Genomic DNA, 19,381 nt, shown 5'->3' on the forward strand with positions numbered 1-19,381 from the left:
GACCACCTTATGTAAATTAAGATGGCTGCCGCTATTTCTAATGGCGGGAAACGGCACCCATAGCACATGCCCTCGCCTCTCCCAGCCTCCCCCTCACCTATCTCAGTAATGATGGTCAATTAGAAATCCACGACACCCCAGAACAGTAGATTGGATGATGGTTGCTGTGGTTATGTGTTTGCTGGTAATGGCGATCACAGGGCCCCCAGAGATGCGTCCCCCACGGCATTCCGCTGCTCTCTGCTCCGCCGGCCGGAAGTGAGGTCAAAGATCCCCTAACGGCCGTGCAGGAGCTGGGGCAGAGGGAGCAGCAGGGAGGGAACAAGCGGAGGACTCGGAGGGAGCCAATAGGAGCGCACACGGCACCCCCCCAGCGGGTAAACATGCACTGGGGGGGGGTGATTTCGCCGGGGGGGGGGGGGGGAGGTCGCGCTGCACCTGGGGGGGGCGCATCGGCGATCCGCCCCGGGTGTCAGCAAGGAATGCCGCTGCTTCTCTGTACTGACACGCGTGTCATAGGTTCGCCATCAGGGACCTAGGGAAACACTTCTCTAGGTCCCACTGTAATATTTATAGCATTGTCTTTTCATAGGTGGGTTAGGGCTGTTTTGGTGTGGTAAGTTTTCAGTATAGGTTGTGGGTGTCTTTTTGCAGGGGTTTGTGTTATTTCACAAAGTGTCTAGCCCTATTTGAAAGTAGGCTCTGGGACAAGGGCCACCAAAGGTCACCCAAAATAAAAATGCTCAAGACTAGTGTTCTTCACTTCCTGTAGAGTCGCCAGACAAACAAAAGCCCATCTGATTTAAGCAAGGTGTCTAGCAGTGGAAGGACTGGGTGTGCTATTCCTGAGGTGACGGTCACGATTTGAATATTATTTGAAGTTAAGAAGACAGGTTGCCTACTCTGGCCAGTCCAGTCCAGGGCCCTCTTCTGCGTCCTGCCTACTGATGTAACTGTTTCCTTGTAGGCAGGATGCAACAGAGACAGCCTGTATTAATCATTGCCTGCCACAGCCCCTGAGCAGCAACACAGACACTGCTGTCTAGCTGACACCAATCGCACCTATTTTATAAAAGTCTGCTCCCCCTGAGATCAAAACCTGGCTACGCCTCTGCTTATGTTCACTACAGGTTAGAATTACATGCAATTAAACTTAACGAAGCAAGAAAACAAAATAAGATTTTGTTTCTTCCTGCAGAACCCACCGAAACGTGTGCAAGACAAGGGAGAATATACACTGCAAGTTACAATTCTGTGTAGACAAACAGCAGAGCTAGGATCAACCAGACTGGCTTCAAATTCAGACACAAGCTCTACATACCAGCCAGAAGAGACAGCTGCGCTCTACCTTACTGCAAAAAAGCACAGAAAAGGGACGCGAAGAAAAAGTCGGATAGAAAGAGCGTTCTATCCCTTAGGGCTGAGGATGTAGCGAGGAATAAACGGGTGGCTCAATTGGGTCCTTTTCTCCCATCGCTTACTGTCATTAAAAACGAATCGCATACTCACCTTCGTCCTCAGTGGCCGAGACTACTGCATCCGCCGAGCCAGAGAAGTTCCGCACACAGGCCACCGCCACTCCGATCACTGAAACCCCAGCAGGTGTGTTGGTTACTAGGGAACGGGGCGGGGCCGTGGGCACAGCAAGTGTCGCGGTCATAAGAAGCCGGTCGGAAGACGGAACGGCCTCGGCTCTGTTATAGTCCCCTGTGTCAGCTGCTTCCAGTTCTCTGCCGGTTCCAGTGGCCTTGGTCAGATTCCAAGACTCTACTGGCGAGGTGTCTGTACGGTTTTCCGGTGCAATTACCGAGCTTCCCGCGTCCGCGGTCTGGTTTCCAATATCTTCACTCAAACTGTCGGTATCTTCGGTCAAACCATCGGCGCCCTCAGTCCGACTGCTGGTGTCTGCGATCGGGTCTCCAATATGATAGGTCTGGTTCTGAGGCTCTGCAAATGGGCTCCCTCCATCCTCGGCCTGGCTCTCGGGTGCCGCCACTGGGCTCCAGGTGACCTCCGCAGTGCTCCTCGTGTCTGCCGTCCGGTTTCTGGCGTCTTCGACTGGGCTATGTGAACTGGAAGCAGGTTCATCGGGAAGGTCGTAGATGCCGTTACCCGTCAGTTCCCTATCACCATTAGTCCTGAAAGCGAGGCTGACCGAGGACAGAACGAGTGCAGCCAACAGGTACACACGAGCTACCAGCCCCAAATGCAGCATCCTAGATGCCGGTCGCCTTGCACCGCCATTCATTCCCTTAGCAGCTGCAGCGCAGAACGTACTGGTCCGCCCTCCCCTTATCCGCCAGCGAGCCCAGGTGACCACGCAACACACACCTAAAGGTTAACGTGAAAGAGCGCGTTCTCAGACACGCGACGATGGGTATGGCAGAACCAAGCTGCAACAGCCCAAGAGCTCGCACGCCACCTGCCTCCAGATCCAAGGAGGTTTAGATCAGCTCTGCGCGCGCCACTTGTCAACCTCTTTGGGTAACCAAGAGGCTTTGATTGAGAACAGGAGGCGTCTTGACGTCAAAAAGTCGAAGCTACTACGGTATATGTTTCCCCTTCTCCGTCGCAGCCGTCGTTCAAAACAAAGTAAACAAACCTATGATGTGCTGCATCCACGGTGTAGTTCCTGGTTTTTGGTAGCATTTTTATTTAATCTCACTTATGTTTTCAAACGTGTGCAGCATACGGATGTACACAGACGGATGTACAACAACGGAATAACTTTTCATAGGTACAGTAACGATTTTTTTATAAATCGTAATCAGTGTGTCATTTGGAGGGGCTGGTTACAGGGACACCCTAGCGGTGTTATATTCGTGCAGAGATTATTTTCTCCAGGTAAAGGGTCACTGAAGGATTACTGAATTCTATTATTCTGTCTCACTTTATTTCCAGTTTTGGCAGAGTATAAATCACCATAAGGACAAAATAGGACAGCATTAGTTGCTTATAGTTAATGTTTAAATAAATGAGACGTCTGCATGAAAGAAAATATTTACTTTTATTATTTGGCTTATGAAAACCACTTATCCCTGAAATATGCTCAAAACAGAATAATCCATTTGTACAAAAGAGATAAGGTGAAGATGTGATTCCATGTGCCGCAATGAAGGAGAGTTTAATTTTACTTCGTCTTTATAACACCAGGCTTCTCAAGGCAAGATTAGAACAACAGCTAAGATGAACCCATCTGTAAACAGGATATCCTCACTGAAATTTGGCCATGTATTACTAAATTGTATATAACAGTGTAGAAAAATTAGCACAAAATACAGCCTTTATTAGTGCTGTTTAGACCAGCTACAATCATTTTTGAAGCTGTTTTAGTGATTTTCAGTTTTGATTTCATGATATTTATATCTACATATATGGAAGCTTTCAAAAATAAATTTTTAAAACCTGTCAAATAAGTAAAAAAAAATCTTTTGTCCTCCACCTTTTAAGGCACTTACTATCAAACGGCTTTTTACAGATGGACCACACATAGGCAGTCCAGTATTTACTATTGTTTTCAATAGCATTTGCTCTGCCTAGTGCCATCAAGCTCCGCCTACTGGCTTTAACCCATATAATGGTCTAGATAGCCTCATACCTTCTGTTCGCGATCTAACGGCCTTGTGAGTAACACTGTCATTATCAAGGAGGTAAGGTTAATTACAGTGCACTACAAGCTGCTGGGAATGTTGGGGTTAGAGCTTACCCCAACTGATTATTGCTGGAATACCCACATTCATGGAGTTTTTTTTCCTACACTAATAAAACAATAATACTTCCATACTCAGAAGTGAAAGAAAAGAGAAGTTTATTCTGGAAACAAGTAAATAATAGTTCAAGCAGAGGCTATTACAAGTCTGAAATGCAGAAAAGAAATAATTAGAGAGACCACTTTGTCTCCTAGCTGGGAACAAAGTAGTCCCACCCTGCATAGATTTCCCCCATTTTTATACAATTGATTTAGCACAATTTAGACAATAACCTGGAAACTAATTACCATCTTAGCACATCCTACTATTAATCATCTACTTTCCTGTTCTAATACATCTGACTTCTATTCTATTAATTATCAGTTCATATCGTAATCCCTAAGGGGCCCTTTTACTAAGTCGCGTAGGTGCATCAGTTTGGAGTTACTGCCCGGCTACCGCGTGGCCCTTGCGGTAATTTCATTTTTGACACACATCCATTACACGCGCCAGAAAATAATTTTTATTTTCTGGTGCATGGCAGAAACCGGGTGGTAATCATCATTCTATGCACGTAGACGATTACCGCACGGTTAATGTGTGAGAGCTTACCGCTAAGTCAATGAAGGCATTAAGGTCTCAGACCCAAAATGGACACGCGCCGATTTTTATTTTACCACACGCCCATTTTTGGCAAAAAATTTTAAAAGGCCTTTTTTACAGGTGCACTGAAAAATGGATTTGTGCGCGCCCAAAACATGCACCTATACTACCACAGCCCATTTTTCGGCACACCTTAGTAAAAGGAGCCCTCAAATAACAGTTACGCCTCCTGGGTCACAAGGTCATGTTATCTTCACCCACCATCTGGCTTCTGCAACAAAGCAATATACCCTTTTTTGTCTGTTATCTCTTTAGAATCATTAACTGTTTGTATAACGTCATGACCCTTACATAGGCCCCATCAGCAAAAAAAATACATGAGCGCACAGCTTTCTTTCACATCCTGTTTGTTCTTCTCTCCCAGAGCTTAAATTTCCTCCCTAGCACCAGCTGCCTGCCCACCTCCCAATTTCCCATCCTATGACTGCCCAAGTTGTCACACTTTAATGCGTAAAAATGTTTGAACCCAGTCTGATAAGGGACGAGTTGGAGCTATAGACAGTGGTGTGCTGGTAAATTTTTAACAACAGGCTCTCTCCCCGGTCCACCTCGGCGCCCCCCCCTGTCCACCTCTGCGCCCCCCCCCCCCAAATTGCAGAGCTGGCTATAGCCGGGGGGGGGGGGGGCAATGCATTACTCTCTCCAGGAAAAAAAACTATTAAATGATCCCAGGTTCCAATCTAATTCATGTTTAATGTGGGATAAAATGCCATAAATAAGTAAATAAATATAAACTTTTAATGTTGAGCACCTGATTCTCAAGGTGAACATATTCCAAACACTATAATGAAAATAAAATGAGTTTTTTTTCTACCTTTATTGTCTGGTGACTGTTTTTCTGCTCATGCTGGCCCAGTATCCGATTCTGCTGCTATCTGTCCTCTTAACTCCGTTTCCAGGGCTTCTTTTCCATTTACTTCTTTCCTCCTTTCTTCTTCATTTCTGGTCCTCAGCTTCTGCCTATTTTCTCCATCCATTTGCAGTTATTCTCCTCTCTTCCTTTTCCCTCTTCTCATCTCATTCCTCACTCTTCCCTCCCCTCCACCCATATCCAGCATTTCTTCTCCCTCCCTTCCCTCTCCTCCACCCATGTCCAGCAACCCTCCTCTCCCCTGCCCTCCATCCACCCACGTCCAGCAACCCTCCTCTCCCCTGCCCTCCATCCACCCACCCATGTCCAGCAGCCCTGCTCTCCTCTGCCCTCCATCCACCCACCCATGTCTAACAACCCTCCTTTCCCCTCCATCCACCCACCCATGTCCAGCAACCCTCCTCTCCCCTGCCCTCCATCCACCCACCCATGTCCAGCAACCCTCCTCTCCCCTGTCCTCCATCCACTCACCCATGTCCAGCAACCCTCCTCTCCCCCCTGCCCTCCTCTCCATCCACCCATGTCCAGCAACCCTCCTCTCCCCTGCCCTCCATCCACCCACCCATGTCCAGCAATCCTCGTCTCCCCCCGCCCTCCTCTCCGCCATCTTCCAGCCCTCTCCACTCCCCTGGTCGTCCATCTTCCGTCTGCCCTCTGCTCCCCGATAGTAGCCCTGCTGGTTTCCTTTCTGCGCTGCCGCCGCCGCCCTGCCTTTAAAAAATGTTATTTCCCTCGAGGCGGCCAGCGTTGAAGCGAAGGCAGCAGGCTCAGCTCAGTTCCTGCCTTCGTTCCGTTCCTTCGCATCATGGCTCCGCCCTTGCGCAAACAGGAAATACGTCAGGCAAGGGCGGAGCCATGATGCGAAGGAACGGAACAAAGGCAGGAACTGAGCTGAGCCTGCTGCCTTCGCTTCAACGCTGGTCGCCTCGAGGGAAATAACATTTTTTAAAGGCAGGGCGGCGGCAGCGCAGAAAGGAAACCAGCAGGGCTACTATTGGGGAGCAGAGGGCAGACGGACGATGGATTAGCGGGGCGGGGGAGCGGAGGCGAGCCGGCTCGCACGGACCAACAACCGGCTCGCAAGATGCCAGAAAATTTAACAAACGGCTCTTGCGAGCCGGTGCAAGCCGGCTCCAGCACACCACTGGTATAGATATTTTAGGTTATTTCACAATTGCAGCCTGCAAGCCAGAGCTGAAAACAGCAAACAGAATAATTATGGGGGAAAATAGTTATGGGGAGACGGTAAATCTTACAGGTCCTTTGTTTCATTACTCAGAGAAGTGCTCTGAATATACAAACATCAGGGCCTGAGCCCCCCTAAAGCTCCCCACAGAATTCATGTACATTTTCCCCCCACCCTGTTTATGGTTTTTGGTTTATTATATGGCAGGCAGTGGGAGAGTGTGTTATTTTATTCATTTATTTATTTGCTACATTTGTTCCCCACATTTTCCCACCTATTTGCAGGCTGAATGTGGCTTACATTATGTTGCAAAGGCATCATCATTAACAGAGTAAGATTCGGCATAATATTACAGATTAATATGTAGGAAATCAGATAAATAGGGTCAATAGATTGATATACATAACATGAAAGTGAGAGCAGGTTAAGATATAATGATCAATAATGGTAATATGATTGAAATAATCAAATTAGAAGAGATCAGTATTAATTAGTTCTGGCATAGACTGGAATCAAGTCATTAAGGAGGATTCTATTTGTAAGACTCTTCGAACAGGTGCGTCTTCAGTAATTTCCGGAAGGTTGTCAAGTCGTGTGCTGTTTTTATAGTATTCGGTAGTTTATTCCAAGATTGTGTACAGAGGTATGTGAAGGTAGATGCGTGTATTGATTTGTATTTAAGTCCTCTGCAATTGGGGTAGTGGAGGTTTAGGAAGGTACGTGATGAAATTTTGGTATTTCGTGCTGGTAAGTCAATTAGGTCTGACATGTATGATAGGGCCTCTCCATGGATGATTTTATGAGTTAAGGTGCAGATTTTGAATGCAATTCGATCTTTTAATGGAAGCCAATGTATGTCATCACTCTAATATACAGTCAAAAACAAGAAGGTTAGATTGAGAACAGGAGACGACATGAGCCTATCTAGCCCATTATAGGGGCTGAAGCCAGTAAGGCGGAGCTTGCCACCATTTTAGTTCACCGAAAACAATGGCAAATGCTATTGAAAACAATAGCAAAAGCTTATTAAAAACTAGTAAATAAGGCCCATTTCTGACACAAATTAAATGGGCGCTAGCAAGGTTTTCCTCGGAGTATGTTTGAGAGAGTGTGTGTGAGAGTGACTGTGCGAGAGAGAGAGAGAGAGAGAGTGAATGTGCAAGTGTGTGTGTGGGAGAGAGTGTGTGTGTGTGAGAATGAGAGTGTGTGTCTTTCAATGAGAGTGTGTGCGAGTGCGTATGTGAGACAAAGAGTGTGAGAGTGTGTTTCACACAGATACACTATGTGAGAGAGTGTGTATGTGAGAGAGTGTGTGTGAGACAGAGTGTGAAAGAGTGACTGTGTGACACTTAGAGTGAATGTGAGACATAGTCTGAGAGACTGTGTGAGAGTGAGAGAAAGATACTGACTGTGAGAGTGTGTGTGTGACAGAGATACCTCCCCCCTCCTCCCATCCCTCTGTGGTCTCAGGACCCCCTCCCCCCTCTGCATTCCCCTCCCCTCTGGTCTCAGGACCGCCTGCCTCCCCCCCCCCCCCCCTTGCGTGGTTGGCAGCACCGTGCGAGTGTGTGTGTGTGACAGAGAGAGAGTGAGACTGGGTGCGAGTGTGTCTGTGAGAGAGAGTGTGTGTGATTGTCCCCTGCCCCCCCCCTCCATCCACCCAGCTATTCTCCTGTCTCCCCTGCCCCCCCTCCAGCCACCCAGCGATTCTCCTGTCTCCCCTGCCCCCCCCCCCCAGCCACCCAGCGATTATGCTCTCTCAGAATGTTGGAGGTGAGTGCCCCCCCTCCAGCCACCCAGCTATTCTCCTGTCTCCCCTGCCCCTCCTCCAGCCACCCAGCGATTCTCCTCTATCCCCTGCCCCCCCCCCCCTTGAGCCATCCAGCGATTATGCTCTCTCACATTGGAGGTGAGTTCGTTCCCTCAGTCCTGCCTTCTGATTACTCGCCCTCGACGTCATCACATTTTGACGCGAGAGCGGGGCAGAGAGAGAGATGGTGAGTCGAAGTCGATGACACACTTACGAACCCTTCACTGAAGCCACGGAGTCAGCTTCAGAACGTTGAGAGTGTGTTTTATTATAGTAGATAATGGACTGTGCATCTGTAAAAAGCTGTTCCAGTTTGATAGGCAGTGCCTTAAAAAGTGGAGAATAAGGGATTTTTTTTATTTCACAGCTTTTTTATTTATTTGAAAGCTTCCCATATCTAGATATAAATATCAGAAATAAATTTGAATATAACTAAAACAGCTTAAAAATTATTCTAGCTGGTAGAAACAACAGTAATAAACTCTGCATTTTGTGCTCATTTTTCTACACTGTTGTTCTATAGTAATACATGGCCAGATCTCAGTGAGGATATCCTGTTTCCTGATGGATTCATATTAACTTTTGTAATCTGCCTCGGGAAGCCTGGTGTTATAAAGATGGAATATATTGAAATTAAATGGAAGTAAAATTAAACTCTCACTGGGGTACATGGAATCACATTGTCATTCTCTTTTGTAGAAGTTTAAATTTTAGGTACGTAAGTATTGCCATACTGGGACAGACCAAAGGTCCATCAAACCCAGCATCCTGTTTCCAACAGTGGCTAATCCAAGTCACAAATACCTGGCAAGATCCCCAAAAAAGTAAAAAACATTTTATGATACTTATCCAGTGGATTTTCCCCGTCCAATTTAATAATGGTCTATGGACTTTTCCTTTAGGAAGCCGTCCAAACCTTTTTAAACTCTACTAAGTTAACCGCCTTTACCACATTTTTTAGCAATGAATTCCAGAGTTGAATTACCCATTGAGTGAAGAAAAGTTTTCTCCAATTCTTTTTAAATTTACTACTTTGTAGCTTCATCGCATGCACCCTAGTCCTGGTATTTTTTGAAAGCGTAAACAGACGCTTCACATCTACCCGTTCCACTCCACTCATCTATATAAATAATTCCCACCTCCAACGTTCTGAAGCTCACTCCGTGGCAGTGAAGCCGTGAACCCATGAAGCGCTGTAGTGTTCGTGGGCTCAAAGTACCAGTCATAGACCCCCCCCCTCAGTCCCCCCACCCACACATAATTCGCAACTCCAACGTTCTGAAGCTGCCTCTGTCCAAGTGAAGCCTTGAAGCCCTGTAGTGTTCGTAGCCTCACAGCCGCACTCAGCCCCGCCCCCGCACAATATGTCACTCAACCACTCACAGGACCCCTCTCCCGCTCCAGCCAACCCACCAGCACTCAACAAAAGCTGCCGACCCCCTCCCCCGCCGCTGCCGCCACCACCAACTTTGCACCCCCCCCCCCCCCTGCCGACGACCCTCCCGCCGCCAACCCGCCGTCACCCCCCTCGGTTCATCAACCCCCCCCCCCCCCCCCCGGGGCACATCAACCCCCTCGCCACTGCTTCTCCTGTTCAGCAGCAGCAGCGGCCACTACAAAAAGAAAAAAAGCCATAAATGTTTTTAAACCTGAAACGCGGCACCATAGACAGCCATCAGGCATTGGCTGTAGGCTCTGCAGCTGCTCCTCCTCTCGCCTCCATGTCACTGCCCCTGGAGTAAGACCCTGGAGGAGCGCAGCGACGTGAGAGGCGAGAGGAGGAGCAGCTGCAGAGCCGACAGCCAATGCCTGATGGCTGTCTATGGTGCCGCGTTTCAGGTTTAAAAACATTTATGGCTTTTTTCTTTTTATAGCGGCCGCTGCTGCTCAACAGGAGAAGCAGCGGCAGCCAGACAGCGTTACCAGTGACAGCTGCGGGTGGCGAGGGGGTTTGATGCGTGGGGGGGAAGGGGAGGGTCGCTGGACATGGGTGCATGGAGGGGGGGCAGGGGGGGAAAGAGGAGAGGAGGGTCGCTTGACATGGGTGGCTGCAGGGGGGGCAGGGGGAGAGGAGGGTCGCTGGACATGCATGGCTGGAGGTGGGGAGGGGGTCCTGAGACCAGAGGGGTGGGGAGGGGGGTCCTGCGAGAGGGGGGGTGGGGCACACACTCACTCACTGTCTCTCACACTCTCTGACACTCTCTATCTCACTCTGTCTCTCTGTCACACACACACAGTCTCGCACACCCAGACACTCTGTCTGTCTCTCACACAAACACACACACACTCTGTCTCTTTCTCTCTCTCTCTCACTCTCTCTCTGACACACACACTCTTTCTCAAACATACTCACTCCGAGGAAAACCTTGCTAGCGCCCGTTTCATTTGTGTCAGAAATGGGCCTTTTTTACTAGTTATTTTATAATCCTCTATCATATCTTCCCTCAGCCGCCTTTTCTCCAAGCTGAACAGCCCCAGCCGCTTTAGCCTTTCCTCATAGGGAAGTCGTCCCATCCCCTTTATCATTTTCGTCACCCCTCCCTGCACCTTTTCTAATTCCACTATATCTTTTTTGAGATGCAATGACCAGAATTGAACACAATATTTGAGGTGCAGTCGCACCATGAAGCGATACAAAGGCATTATAACATCCTCATTCTTGTTTTCCTTTCCTTTCCTAATAATACCTAACATTCTATTTGCTTTCTTAGCCGCAGCAGCACACTGAGCAGAAGGTTTCAACGTATCATCGATGATGACACCTAGATCTCTTTCTTGGTTGGTGACACCTAACGTGGAAACTTGCATGACATAGCTATAATTCGGGTTCCTCTTTCCCACATGCATCACTTTGCACTTGCTCACGTTAAATATCATCTGCCATTTAGACACCCAGTCTTGTAAGGTCGTCTTATAATTTTTCACAATCCTCCCGCGATTTAACGACTTTGAATAACTTTTTCCTTGTCATCAAGCAGATGAAGCCATTATGTATAGGTTGTGTCCATCAACCAGCAGGGGGAGATAGAGAGCACTCAACTTTTCACAGTGCCTCATGGACAGCCAGCTCCACTGCCTCTTCCGTATTCTCTATTTCCCCAAGCAGGGTGGCTGCGGCTTCTTCGAGGTCCATCAAAAATCTGCCTGGGGGTGGCTCCTGGCTTGCCAGTTGTTAGCCGGGGTGTTAGAGGCTATAGCAGCTTCACTTTGAAGGCACATAGGTTAGCCCTTTCCCTGCCTTACCCATGCCCCCGTGGATGTGGACATATTAGCTTGCTTTTCCCTGTCCTTTCCCACTCAGTGGATGCAGGCACATTGGTTCGCCTTTCCCTGCCTTTCCCACTCATCTGAGCCTCCGGAGTTCTTATTACCTCTGCTTTCCTCACAACGTTAAAAAAAAAAAAAATGGAACAGAACTTTTCCTTTGATTCTTCTATGGGACCGGAGCTGTGATACTCGGTCCGGTGAGGTAAGAGTGTTTTCTAACTCCTCCGGGGTGGGCCCGCGATCGGGGCGTTTTTGGCGCGAAACCGCCATTTTGAATTTTCCCACCGTTTTCGGCGATGGCTGCAGAGAATGTAAAGCGCTGTTCCCAGTGTGGCAAGCACAAATCAGCAGCGGGGCTCTGTAAATCGCCCGAGCATGGCGAGCGATGATTCTTCCCGCTCAGAGAAGGCAGCGGACGCCATTTTGAATTCTCCGCATGGCGCGGCCTCCGTAGAGACGGAGAGCCCTGAGCCCGGGGGGGGGGGGGGGGTCTTCGAATTGAGGCTATTCAGGGAGCGGCTAGCCCCGGACGAGATCTGGGTGCCCAGGGCGAGTTTTTCTCCCCTGATTTTGTGTTGTTATTGCATAAAGCATACATGCTGAAAAGAGCTCTCCCTCAAGGGTCGTCTGAGGCCCCTTCTATTGTCCCCCCCCCCCCCCCCCCCCCCGGTGGATTCTGGCCTGGGACTGCCCGCTGAGGCTATTTTCCCTGATAATTGGCATAAAGAAAAGCGTAGAAGGGCTAATTCCCCTTCAGATTGTGGTGCACCTCCTTCCCCCCCCCCCTCCCCCCCCCCCCCTGTGGTCGGGCTGTGAGGATCCGGAGAGTTCTGGCAGGCCTTCGTGGTCTGAGGAGCCAGAGTCAGGTGCAGAATTACCACAGGATCTAGATGATCCCTCCGCGGTGAGGATTTTCCACCATGATGAGCTGCCAGCGCTTATTTCAGATGCCCTACAGGTCCTTTCTATTGAAGAGCCTGACAGTGGCACGGCCTCCTCTGTGAATCCTAGGATGGCTAGTACCAAAAAGCCTGCTCGAGCCTTTCCTTTGCATGACTCCATCCAAGAGCTTATTTCCGCTCAGTGGGTTGACCCCGAGGGACCTTTGAAAGTTTCCAGGGCTATGGGGCAATTATACTCTCTGCGTGAGGAGCATTTGGCTCGCTTTGCAATGCCTAAAGTAGATGCCCTAGTCACTGCGGTGACAAAGAGAACTACCCTCCCTTTGGAAGGAGGAGTTGCCCTGAAGGATATACCAGACCAGTAGGCTGGAAGCAGCACTTAAACGGTCCTTTGAAATTGCAGGTCTTACTGTTCGGGCGTCTGCATGCAGTTGTTATGCTGCTAGAGCCTGCCTGGCGTGGTTGCAACAGGCAGTGGAACAGCCCGGAGATGGAGCGGAGCCCTTCTCGGATGTGGCTCCGCGGCTGGAGTCGGCCTTGTCCTTTTTGGCTGATGCCCTTTATGATATTGTCAGAGCTTCGTCTAAACAAATGGCAGTAGCAGTGGCGGCTCGCCGTCTTATTTGGCTACGACATTGGGCAGCGGACATGGCCTCTAAGCAAAGGTTGGTGAAGTTGCCCTTTCAAGGCCTTCTATTTGGTGAGGAGTTGGAAAAAAAATTGTGAAAGGCCTGGGAGATCCTAAACCCCAGCGCTTGCCCGAAGATAGGCCGAGGCCTTCCTCCAAGGGCCAGGCGGTCCACTCCTCTTATAGACCTCGCTTCCGTGAAGCTAGAAGGTACCGCCCGGGGTGTTCTGCTGGGTTCACTTCTCGTGTCCGTTTTTCAGCAGAGGAACTCCTTTCGCTCGGACAAGCGTTCCGCAGCCACCGGCTCTAGGCCTGGAGTTCAGGGGCGACCCTCTCAATGATGGTGCGCCGGCCCCCTCCTCGCTTCCTGTCATCGGAGGACGTCTTTCCCTCTTTGCCGAGGAGTGGGCCAATATTTCCTCAGATGAGTGGGTTCTGGACCTGATCAAAGATGGCTACAGAATAGAATTCAACGCCCCAGTAAGAGATGTGTTTGTGGAGTCCCGATGCGGTTCTGCCGCCAAACGAGCGGCGGTAGAGGAGACTTTGCAAGGTCTGATTCAGTTAGGGGCCGAGTCCCCGGTACCTCCCGCCGAACACGGCTATGGCCGATACTCCATCTACTTTGTGGTGCCGCGAAAAGGTGGGTCTTTTCGCCCTATTCTAGACTTAAAAGAATTAAACACGTCCCTGAGAGTGCGGCATTTCCACATGGAAACCCTGCGCTCCGTCATTGCTGCGGTACAGCCAGGAGAGTTTCTCACGTCTCTAGACCTGAAAGAAGCTTACTTGCACATACCAATTTGGCCCCCGCACCAGAAGTTTCTGAGGTTTGCGGTGTTGGGAAAACATTTCCAGTTCCGGGCCTTGCCTTTTGGCCTCGCCACAGCTCCCCAAACCTTTTCAAAGGTAATGGTGGTAGTAGCTTCTTCAGCAGACGGAGAGATCCTCGCTCGGCAGGGTTGGATGCCTTGACTCAGCCCTGGCCTCCGGGCCTACTATACAGTGGGGGAAATAAGTATTTGATCCCTTGCTGATTTTGTAAGTTTGCCCACTGACAAAGACATGAGCAGCCCATAATTGAAGGGTAGGTTATTGGTAACAGTGAGAGATAGCACATCACAAATTAAATCCGGAAAATCACATTGTGGAAAGTATATGAATTTATTTGCATTCTGCAGAGGGAAATAAGTATTTAATCCCTCTGGCAAACAAGACCTAATACTTGGTGGCAAAACCCTTGTTGGCAAGCACAGCGGTCAGACGTCTTCTGTAGTTGATGATGAGGTTTGCACACATGTCAGGAGGAATTTTGGTCCACTCCTCTTTGCAGATCATCTCTAAATCATTAAGAGTTCTGGGCTGTCGCTTGGCAACTCGCATCTTCAGCTCCCTCCATAAGTTTTCAATGGGATTAAGGTCTGGTGACTGGCTAGGCCACTCCATGACCCTAATGTGCTTCTTCCTGAGCCACTCCTTTGTTGCCTTGGCTGTATGTTTTGGGTCATTGTCGTGCTGGAAGACCCAGCCACGACCCATTTTTAAGGCCCTGGCGGAGGGAAGGAGGTTGTCACTCAGAATTGTACGGTACATGGCCCCATCCATTCTCCCATTGATGCGGTGAAGTAGTCCTGTGCCCTTAGCAGAGAAACACCCCCAAAACATAACATTTCCACCTCCATGCTTGACAGTGGGGACGGTGTTCTTTGGGTCATAGGCAGCATTTCTCTTCCTCCAAACACGGCGAGTTGAGTTCATGCCAAAGAGCTCAATTTTTGTCTCATCTGACCACAGCACCTTCTCCCAATCACTCTCGGCATCATCCAGGTGTTCACTGGCAAACTTCAGACGGGCCGTCACATGTGCCTTCCGGAGCAGGGGGACCTTGCGGGCACTGCAGGATTGCAATCCGTTATGTCGTAATGTGTTACCAATGGTTTTCGTGGTGACAGTGGTCCCAGCTGCCTTGAGATCATTGACAAGTTCCCCCCTTGTAGTTGTAGGCTGATTTCTAACCTTCCTCATGATCAAGGATACCCCACGAGGTGAGATTTTGCGTGGAGCCCCAGATCTTTGTCGATTGACAGTCATTTTGTACTTCTTCCATTTTCTTACTATGGCACCAACAGTTGTCTCCTTCTCGCCCAGCGTCTTACTGATGGTTTTGTAGCCCATTCCAGCCTTGTGCAGGTGTATGATCTTGTCCCTGACATCCTTAGACAGCTCCTTGCTCTTGGCCATTTTGTAGAGGTTAGAGTCTGACTGATTCACTGAGTCTGTGGACAGGTGTCTTTCATACAGGTGACCATTGCCGACAGCTGTCTGTCATGCAGGTAACGAGTTGATTTGGAGCATCTACCTGGTCTGTAGGGGCCAGATCTCTTACTGGTTGGTGGGGGATCAAATACTTATTTCCCTCTGCAGAATGCAAATAAATTCATATACTTTCCACAATGTGATTTTCCGGATTTAATTTGTGATGTGCTATCTCTCACTGTTACCAATAACCTACCCTTCAATTATGGGCTGCTCATGTCTTTGTCAGTGGGCAAACTTACAAAATCAGCAAGGGATCAAATACTTATTTCCCCCACTGTATGTGTTCCCTCCGTGGCCCTTGATATGGCGTGTGCTCCTGCGGATTCGGCTGCACCCAGGAGAAGTGGTCCTCATCGCCCCGGATTGGCCCAGGAGGCCTTGGTATGCGGACCTCCGACATGCTAGTGGAGGCTCCCCTTCCTTTACCTCACAGGGCCCAGTAACCATGGAGGACGCCTGCCGCTTTGGTCTTATGCATGGCGATTGAGAGGGCACAATTGAGGGACAAAGGCTATTCAAACACAGTCATTTCCACTCTCCTGCAGGCCCGCAGGCGTTCCACTTCCGTGGCTTATGCCAGGATTTGGCGCCAGTTTGAGTCTTGGTGTGCTTCAAAGTGATCACACCCATGTGGGCTCTGTCTCGCCGATTCTGGACTTTTTGCAGGATGGTGTACAAATAGGCTTGGCCTATAATTCCCTGCGGGTGCAAGTGGCAGCGTTGGCCTCCCTTCGTGGTAAGGTTGAAGGCGTGTCTTTAGCTGCTCATCCAGATGTGGCACGGTTTCTTAGTGGGGTGCTTTGGCTCCAGCCTTCCGTGCGAGCACCCTGTCCAGCTTGGAACCTGGGGCTAGTTTTGAAGGCCCTGCAGGCTTCTCCTTTTGAGCCGCTTCGGCGAGTATCGGAGAAAGATTTGACACTAAAGGCCGTTTTTCTTGTGGCCATTACTTCGGCGAGACGGGTGTCAGAGCTCCAGGCTCCTGTAGAGACCCATTTCTGCAATTCTCAGAGTCCGGGGTCACGGTTCGGACCGTTCCTTCCTTCATGCCTAAGGTGGTTTCAGCGTTTCACCTACACCAGCCTATTTTCTTGCCCTCCTTTGATAAGGAGGAGTTTCCAGAATCTTTTGGGCAGTTGCACCTGTTGGATGTGCGCAGGACTCTGCTGCAGTATCTACGAGTTACTATCTCTTTCAGGATCTATGATCATCTGTTTGTTTTGCTATCAGGTCCTCGCAGAGGGTCTCCAGCGTCTAAAGCCACTATTGCCCGCTGGCTCAAAGAAACTATCTTTTCAGCTTATCTGCTTGCCGGCCAGTCTCCGCCTGTAGCCTTTAAGGCGCATTCTACCAGAGCGATTTCTTCCTCTTGGGCTGAAACTGGAGCACTCTCTCGTCAAGAGATATGCAGTGCAGCAACATGGGCTTCTAAGCTCTCTTTTGCCCGACATTACAGGCTGGATGTGGCTGCTAGGAGGGATGCGCGTTTTGGAGCACAAGTGCTAGCGCGTGGTGTGACCTGTTCCCACCCTATATAGGGATTGCTTTGTTACATCCCATACGTAATGGCTTCATCTGCTTAATGACAAGGAAGGGAAAATTAGGTTCTTACCTTGGTAATTTTCTTTCCTTTAGTCATAGCAGATGAAGCCATGAGCCCTCCCTGTATGATTGTCTGTATGCTGTGAATCTGTTTCAGGTTCTGTTCTTGTTTCCTGAAGTTCCTTCCTTGGGAGAAAGTTGGAAAACAGTCTTCAGGATTCATGTTCACTTATAGGAGGATGAGTCCATTCCCTCCAGTTTATGTTTTGGAGGATGAGTTTATTCACTCCAGGATGTTGCGTGTATCCCCTCCAGTTATACAATAAGGACGAGTTTGTTCCCTCCAGGAGGATGTGTTCATTCCCTCCTTTTGAGTTCATGCCCTTGTTAAGGGGCCATCGTTCGCTGTGAGGAAAGTTCATGTTATTCCCATTGCGGTTTGCCATACTGCTTTGGAAGCTTCAAATACTGAAGAGGCAGTGGAGCTGGCTGGCCATGAGGCACTGTGAAAAGTTGAGTGCTCTCTATCTCCCCCTGCTGGTTGATGGACACCAAACGTAATGGCTTCATCTGCTATGACTAAAGGAAAGAAAATTACCAAGGTAAGAACCTAATATTCCCTTGTCATCAGCAAATTTAATTACCTCACTAGTTACTCCCATCTCTAGGTCATTTATAAATATGCTAAAAAGCAGCAGTCCCAGCACAGACCCCTGGGGAACCCCACTAACTACCCTTCTCCATTGAGAATACTGACCATTTAGACCCTACTCTCTGTTTTCTATCTTTTAACCAGTTTTTAATCCACAATAGGACAGTACCTCCTATCCCATGACTCTCCAATTTCCTCTGGAGTCTTTCATGAGGTACTTAGTCAAACGCCTTCTGAAAATCCAGATACACAATATCAACTGGCTCACCTTTATCCACATGTTTGTACACCCCTTCAAAGAAATGTAATAGATTGGTGAGGCAAGATTTCCCTTCACTAAATCCATGTTGGGTTTGTCTCGGCATTTTGCCCAGCACCGACGTAAGACTCACCAGTCTATAATATCCTGGATTTCCCCTGGAACTGTTTTAAAAATCGGCATTACATTGACCACCCTCTAATCTTCCGGTATCAAGCTTGATTTTAAGGATAAATTACATATTACTAACAATAGTTCTGCAAGTTCATTTTTCAGTTCAATCAGTACTCTGGGATGAATACCATCTGGTCCAGGAGATTTGCTACTCTTCAATTTTTGCCCCATTACATCCTCTAGGTCTGTGGAGATTTAATTCAGTTTCTCCGACCTTGTTAGCTTTAAATACCATTTCTGGCACCAATCTCTCTCCCAAATCTTTCTCTGCGAAGACCAAAGCAACGAATTCATTTAATCTCTCCACTACGGCTTTGGTTTCCCTGATCGCCCCTTTTACCCCTCGGTCATTTAGCGGTCCAACCGATTCTTTTGCCGTCTTCCTTCTTTTAATATACCTAAAAACTATTTTTGCTGTATGTTTTTGCCTCCAACGCAATCTTTTTTTCAAAGTCCCTCTTTGCCTTCCTTATCAGAGCTTTGCATTTGACTTGACTTTCCTTATGCTGTTTCTTATTTTCAGTCAGTTCCTTCTTCCATTTTCTGAAGGATATTCTTTTAGCTCTAATAGCTTCCTTCACCTTACTGTCGTTTGGTCTTCCTCCCTCCTTTTTTAATACATGGAATATATTTGGCCTGGGCTTCCAGGATGGTATATTTGAACAGCATCCACGCCTAATGTAAATTTTTGACCCTTGAAGCTGCTCCTTTAAGTTTTTTTTTTTTCACCATTCTTCTCATTTTATCATAGTCTCCTTTTTAAAGTTAAACGCTAACGTACTTGATTTCCTGTTTATACCTACTTCAAAGTTAATATCAAATTTGATCATATTATGATCACTGTTATCAAGCGCCCCAGCACCATTACCTCTCGCACCAGATCATGCGCTCCACTAAGGACTAGGTCTAGAATTTTTCCTTCTCTTGTCAGCTACTGTACCAGCTGCTCCATAATGCAGTCCTTGATTTCGTCAAGGAACTTTACCTCCCTAGCATGCCCTGATGTTACATTTACCCAGTCAATATCGGGGTAATTGAAATCACCCATTATTATTGTGTTCCCCTGTTTGTTTGCTTCCCTAATTTTCGATAAGATTTCTACATCCATCAGTTCATCCTGGCCAGGCATGGATGGTAGTACACTCCTATCACTATCCTTTTCCCCTTTACACATGGAATTTCAATCCATAGTGATTCCAAAGATTAGGATAAACAATAAGAAATAGTTATAGGTATAGTACAGAGAGGAGAACATATACAGAAATGAAATTACAATGGAAAGTGGTCAGGGCAGTCTTTCAGTCCCCTGGATTGGGGCCCAAAAGAGGTGCACGCTGACTGCTGGTCCTGTCTTACAAGCAAGTTTAAATAGGGTTTTCTTTCTCTTACAGTAAAAGAGAAGTGGGAGGTTCTCTCCTCCCC

The 19,381-nt window shown here is 48.3% G+C and overlaps 1 protein-coding gene across 2 annotated transcripts in view; it reads right to left on the reverse strand.

Moving 5' to 3' along the window:
* Positions 1-2,279, reverse strand: part of MEGF9 (multiple EGF like domains 9) — a 500,021-nt gene extending 497,742 nt beyond the window's left edge. For both annotated transcript variants that reach the window (XM_030206436.1, XM_030206435.1), the window contains exon 1: positions 1,510-2,279. In XM_030206436.1, coding sequence (XP_030062296.1) covers positions 1,510-2,248 — 739 coding nt within the window. In that variant the 5' untranslated portion in view covers positions 2,249-2,279. The remainder of the gene's footprint in view (positions 1-1,509) is intronic.
* Positions 2,280-19,381: the final 17,102 nt, after the last annotated feature.

This window comes from Microcaecilia unicolor, chromosome 6 (assembly GCF_901765095.1).
Source record: "Microcaecilia unicolor chromosome 6, aMicUni1.1, whole genome shotgun sequence".
NCBI lineage: Eukaryota > Metazoa > Chordata > Amphibia > Gymnophiona > Siphonopidae > Microcaecilia > Microcaecilia unicolor.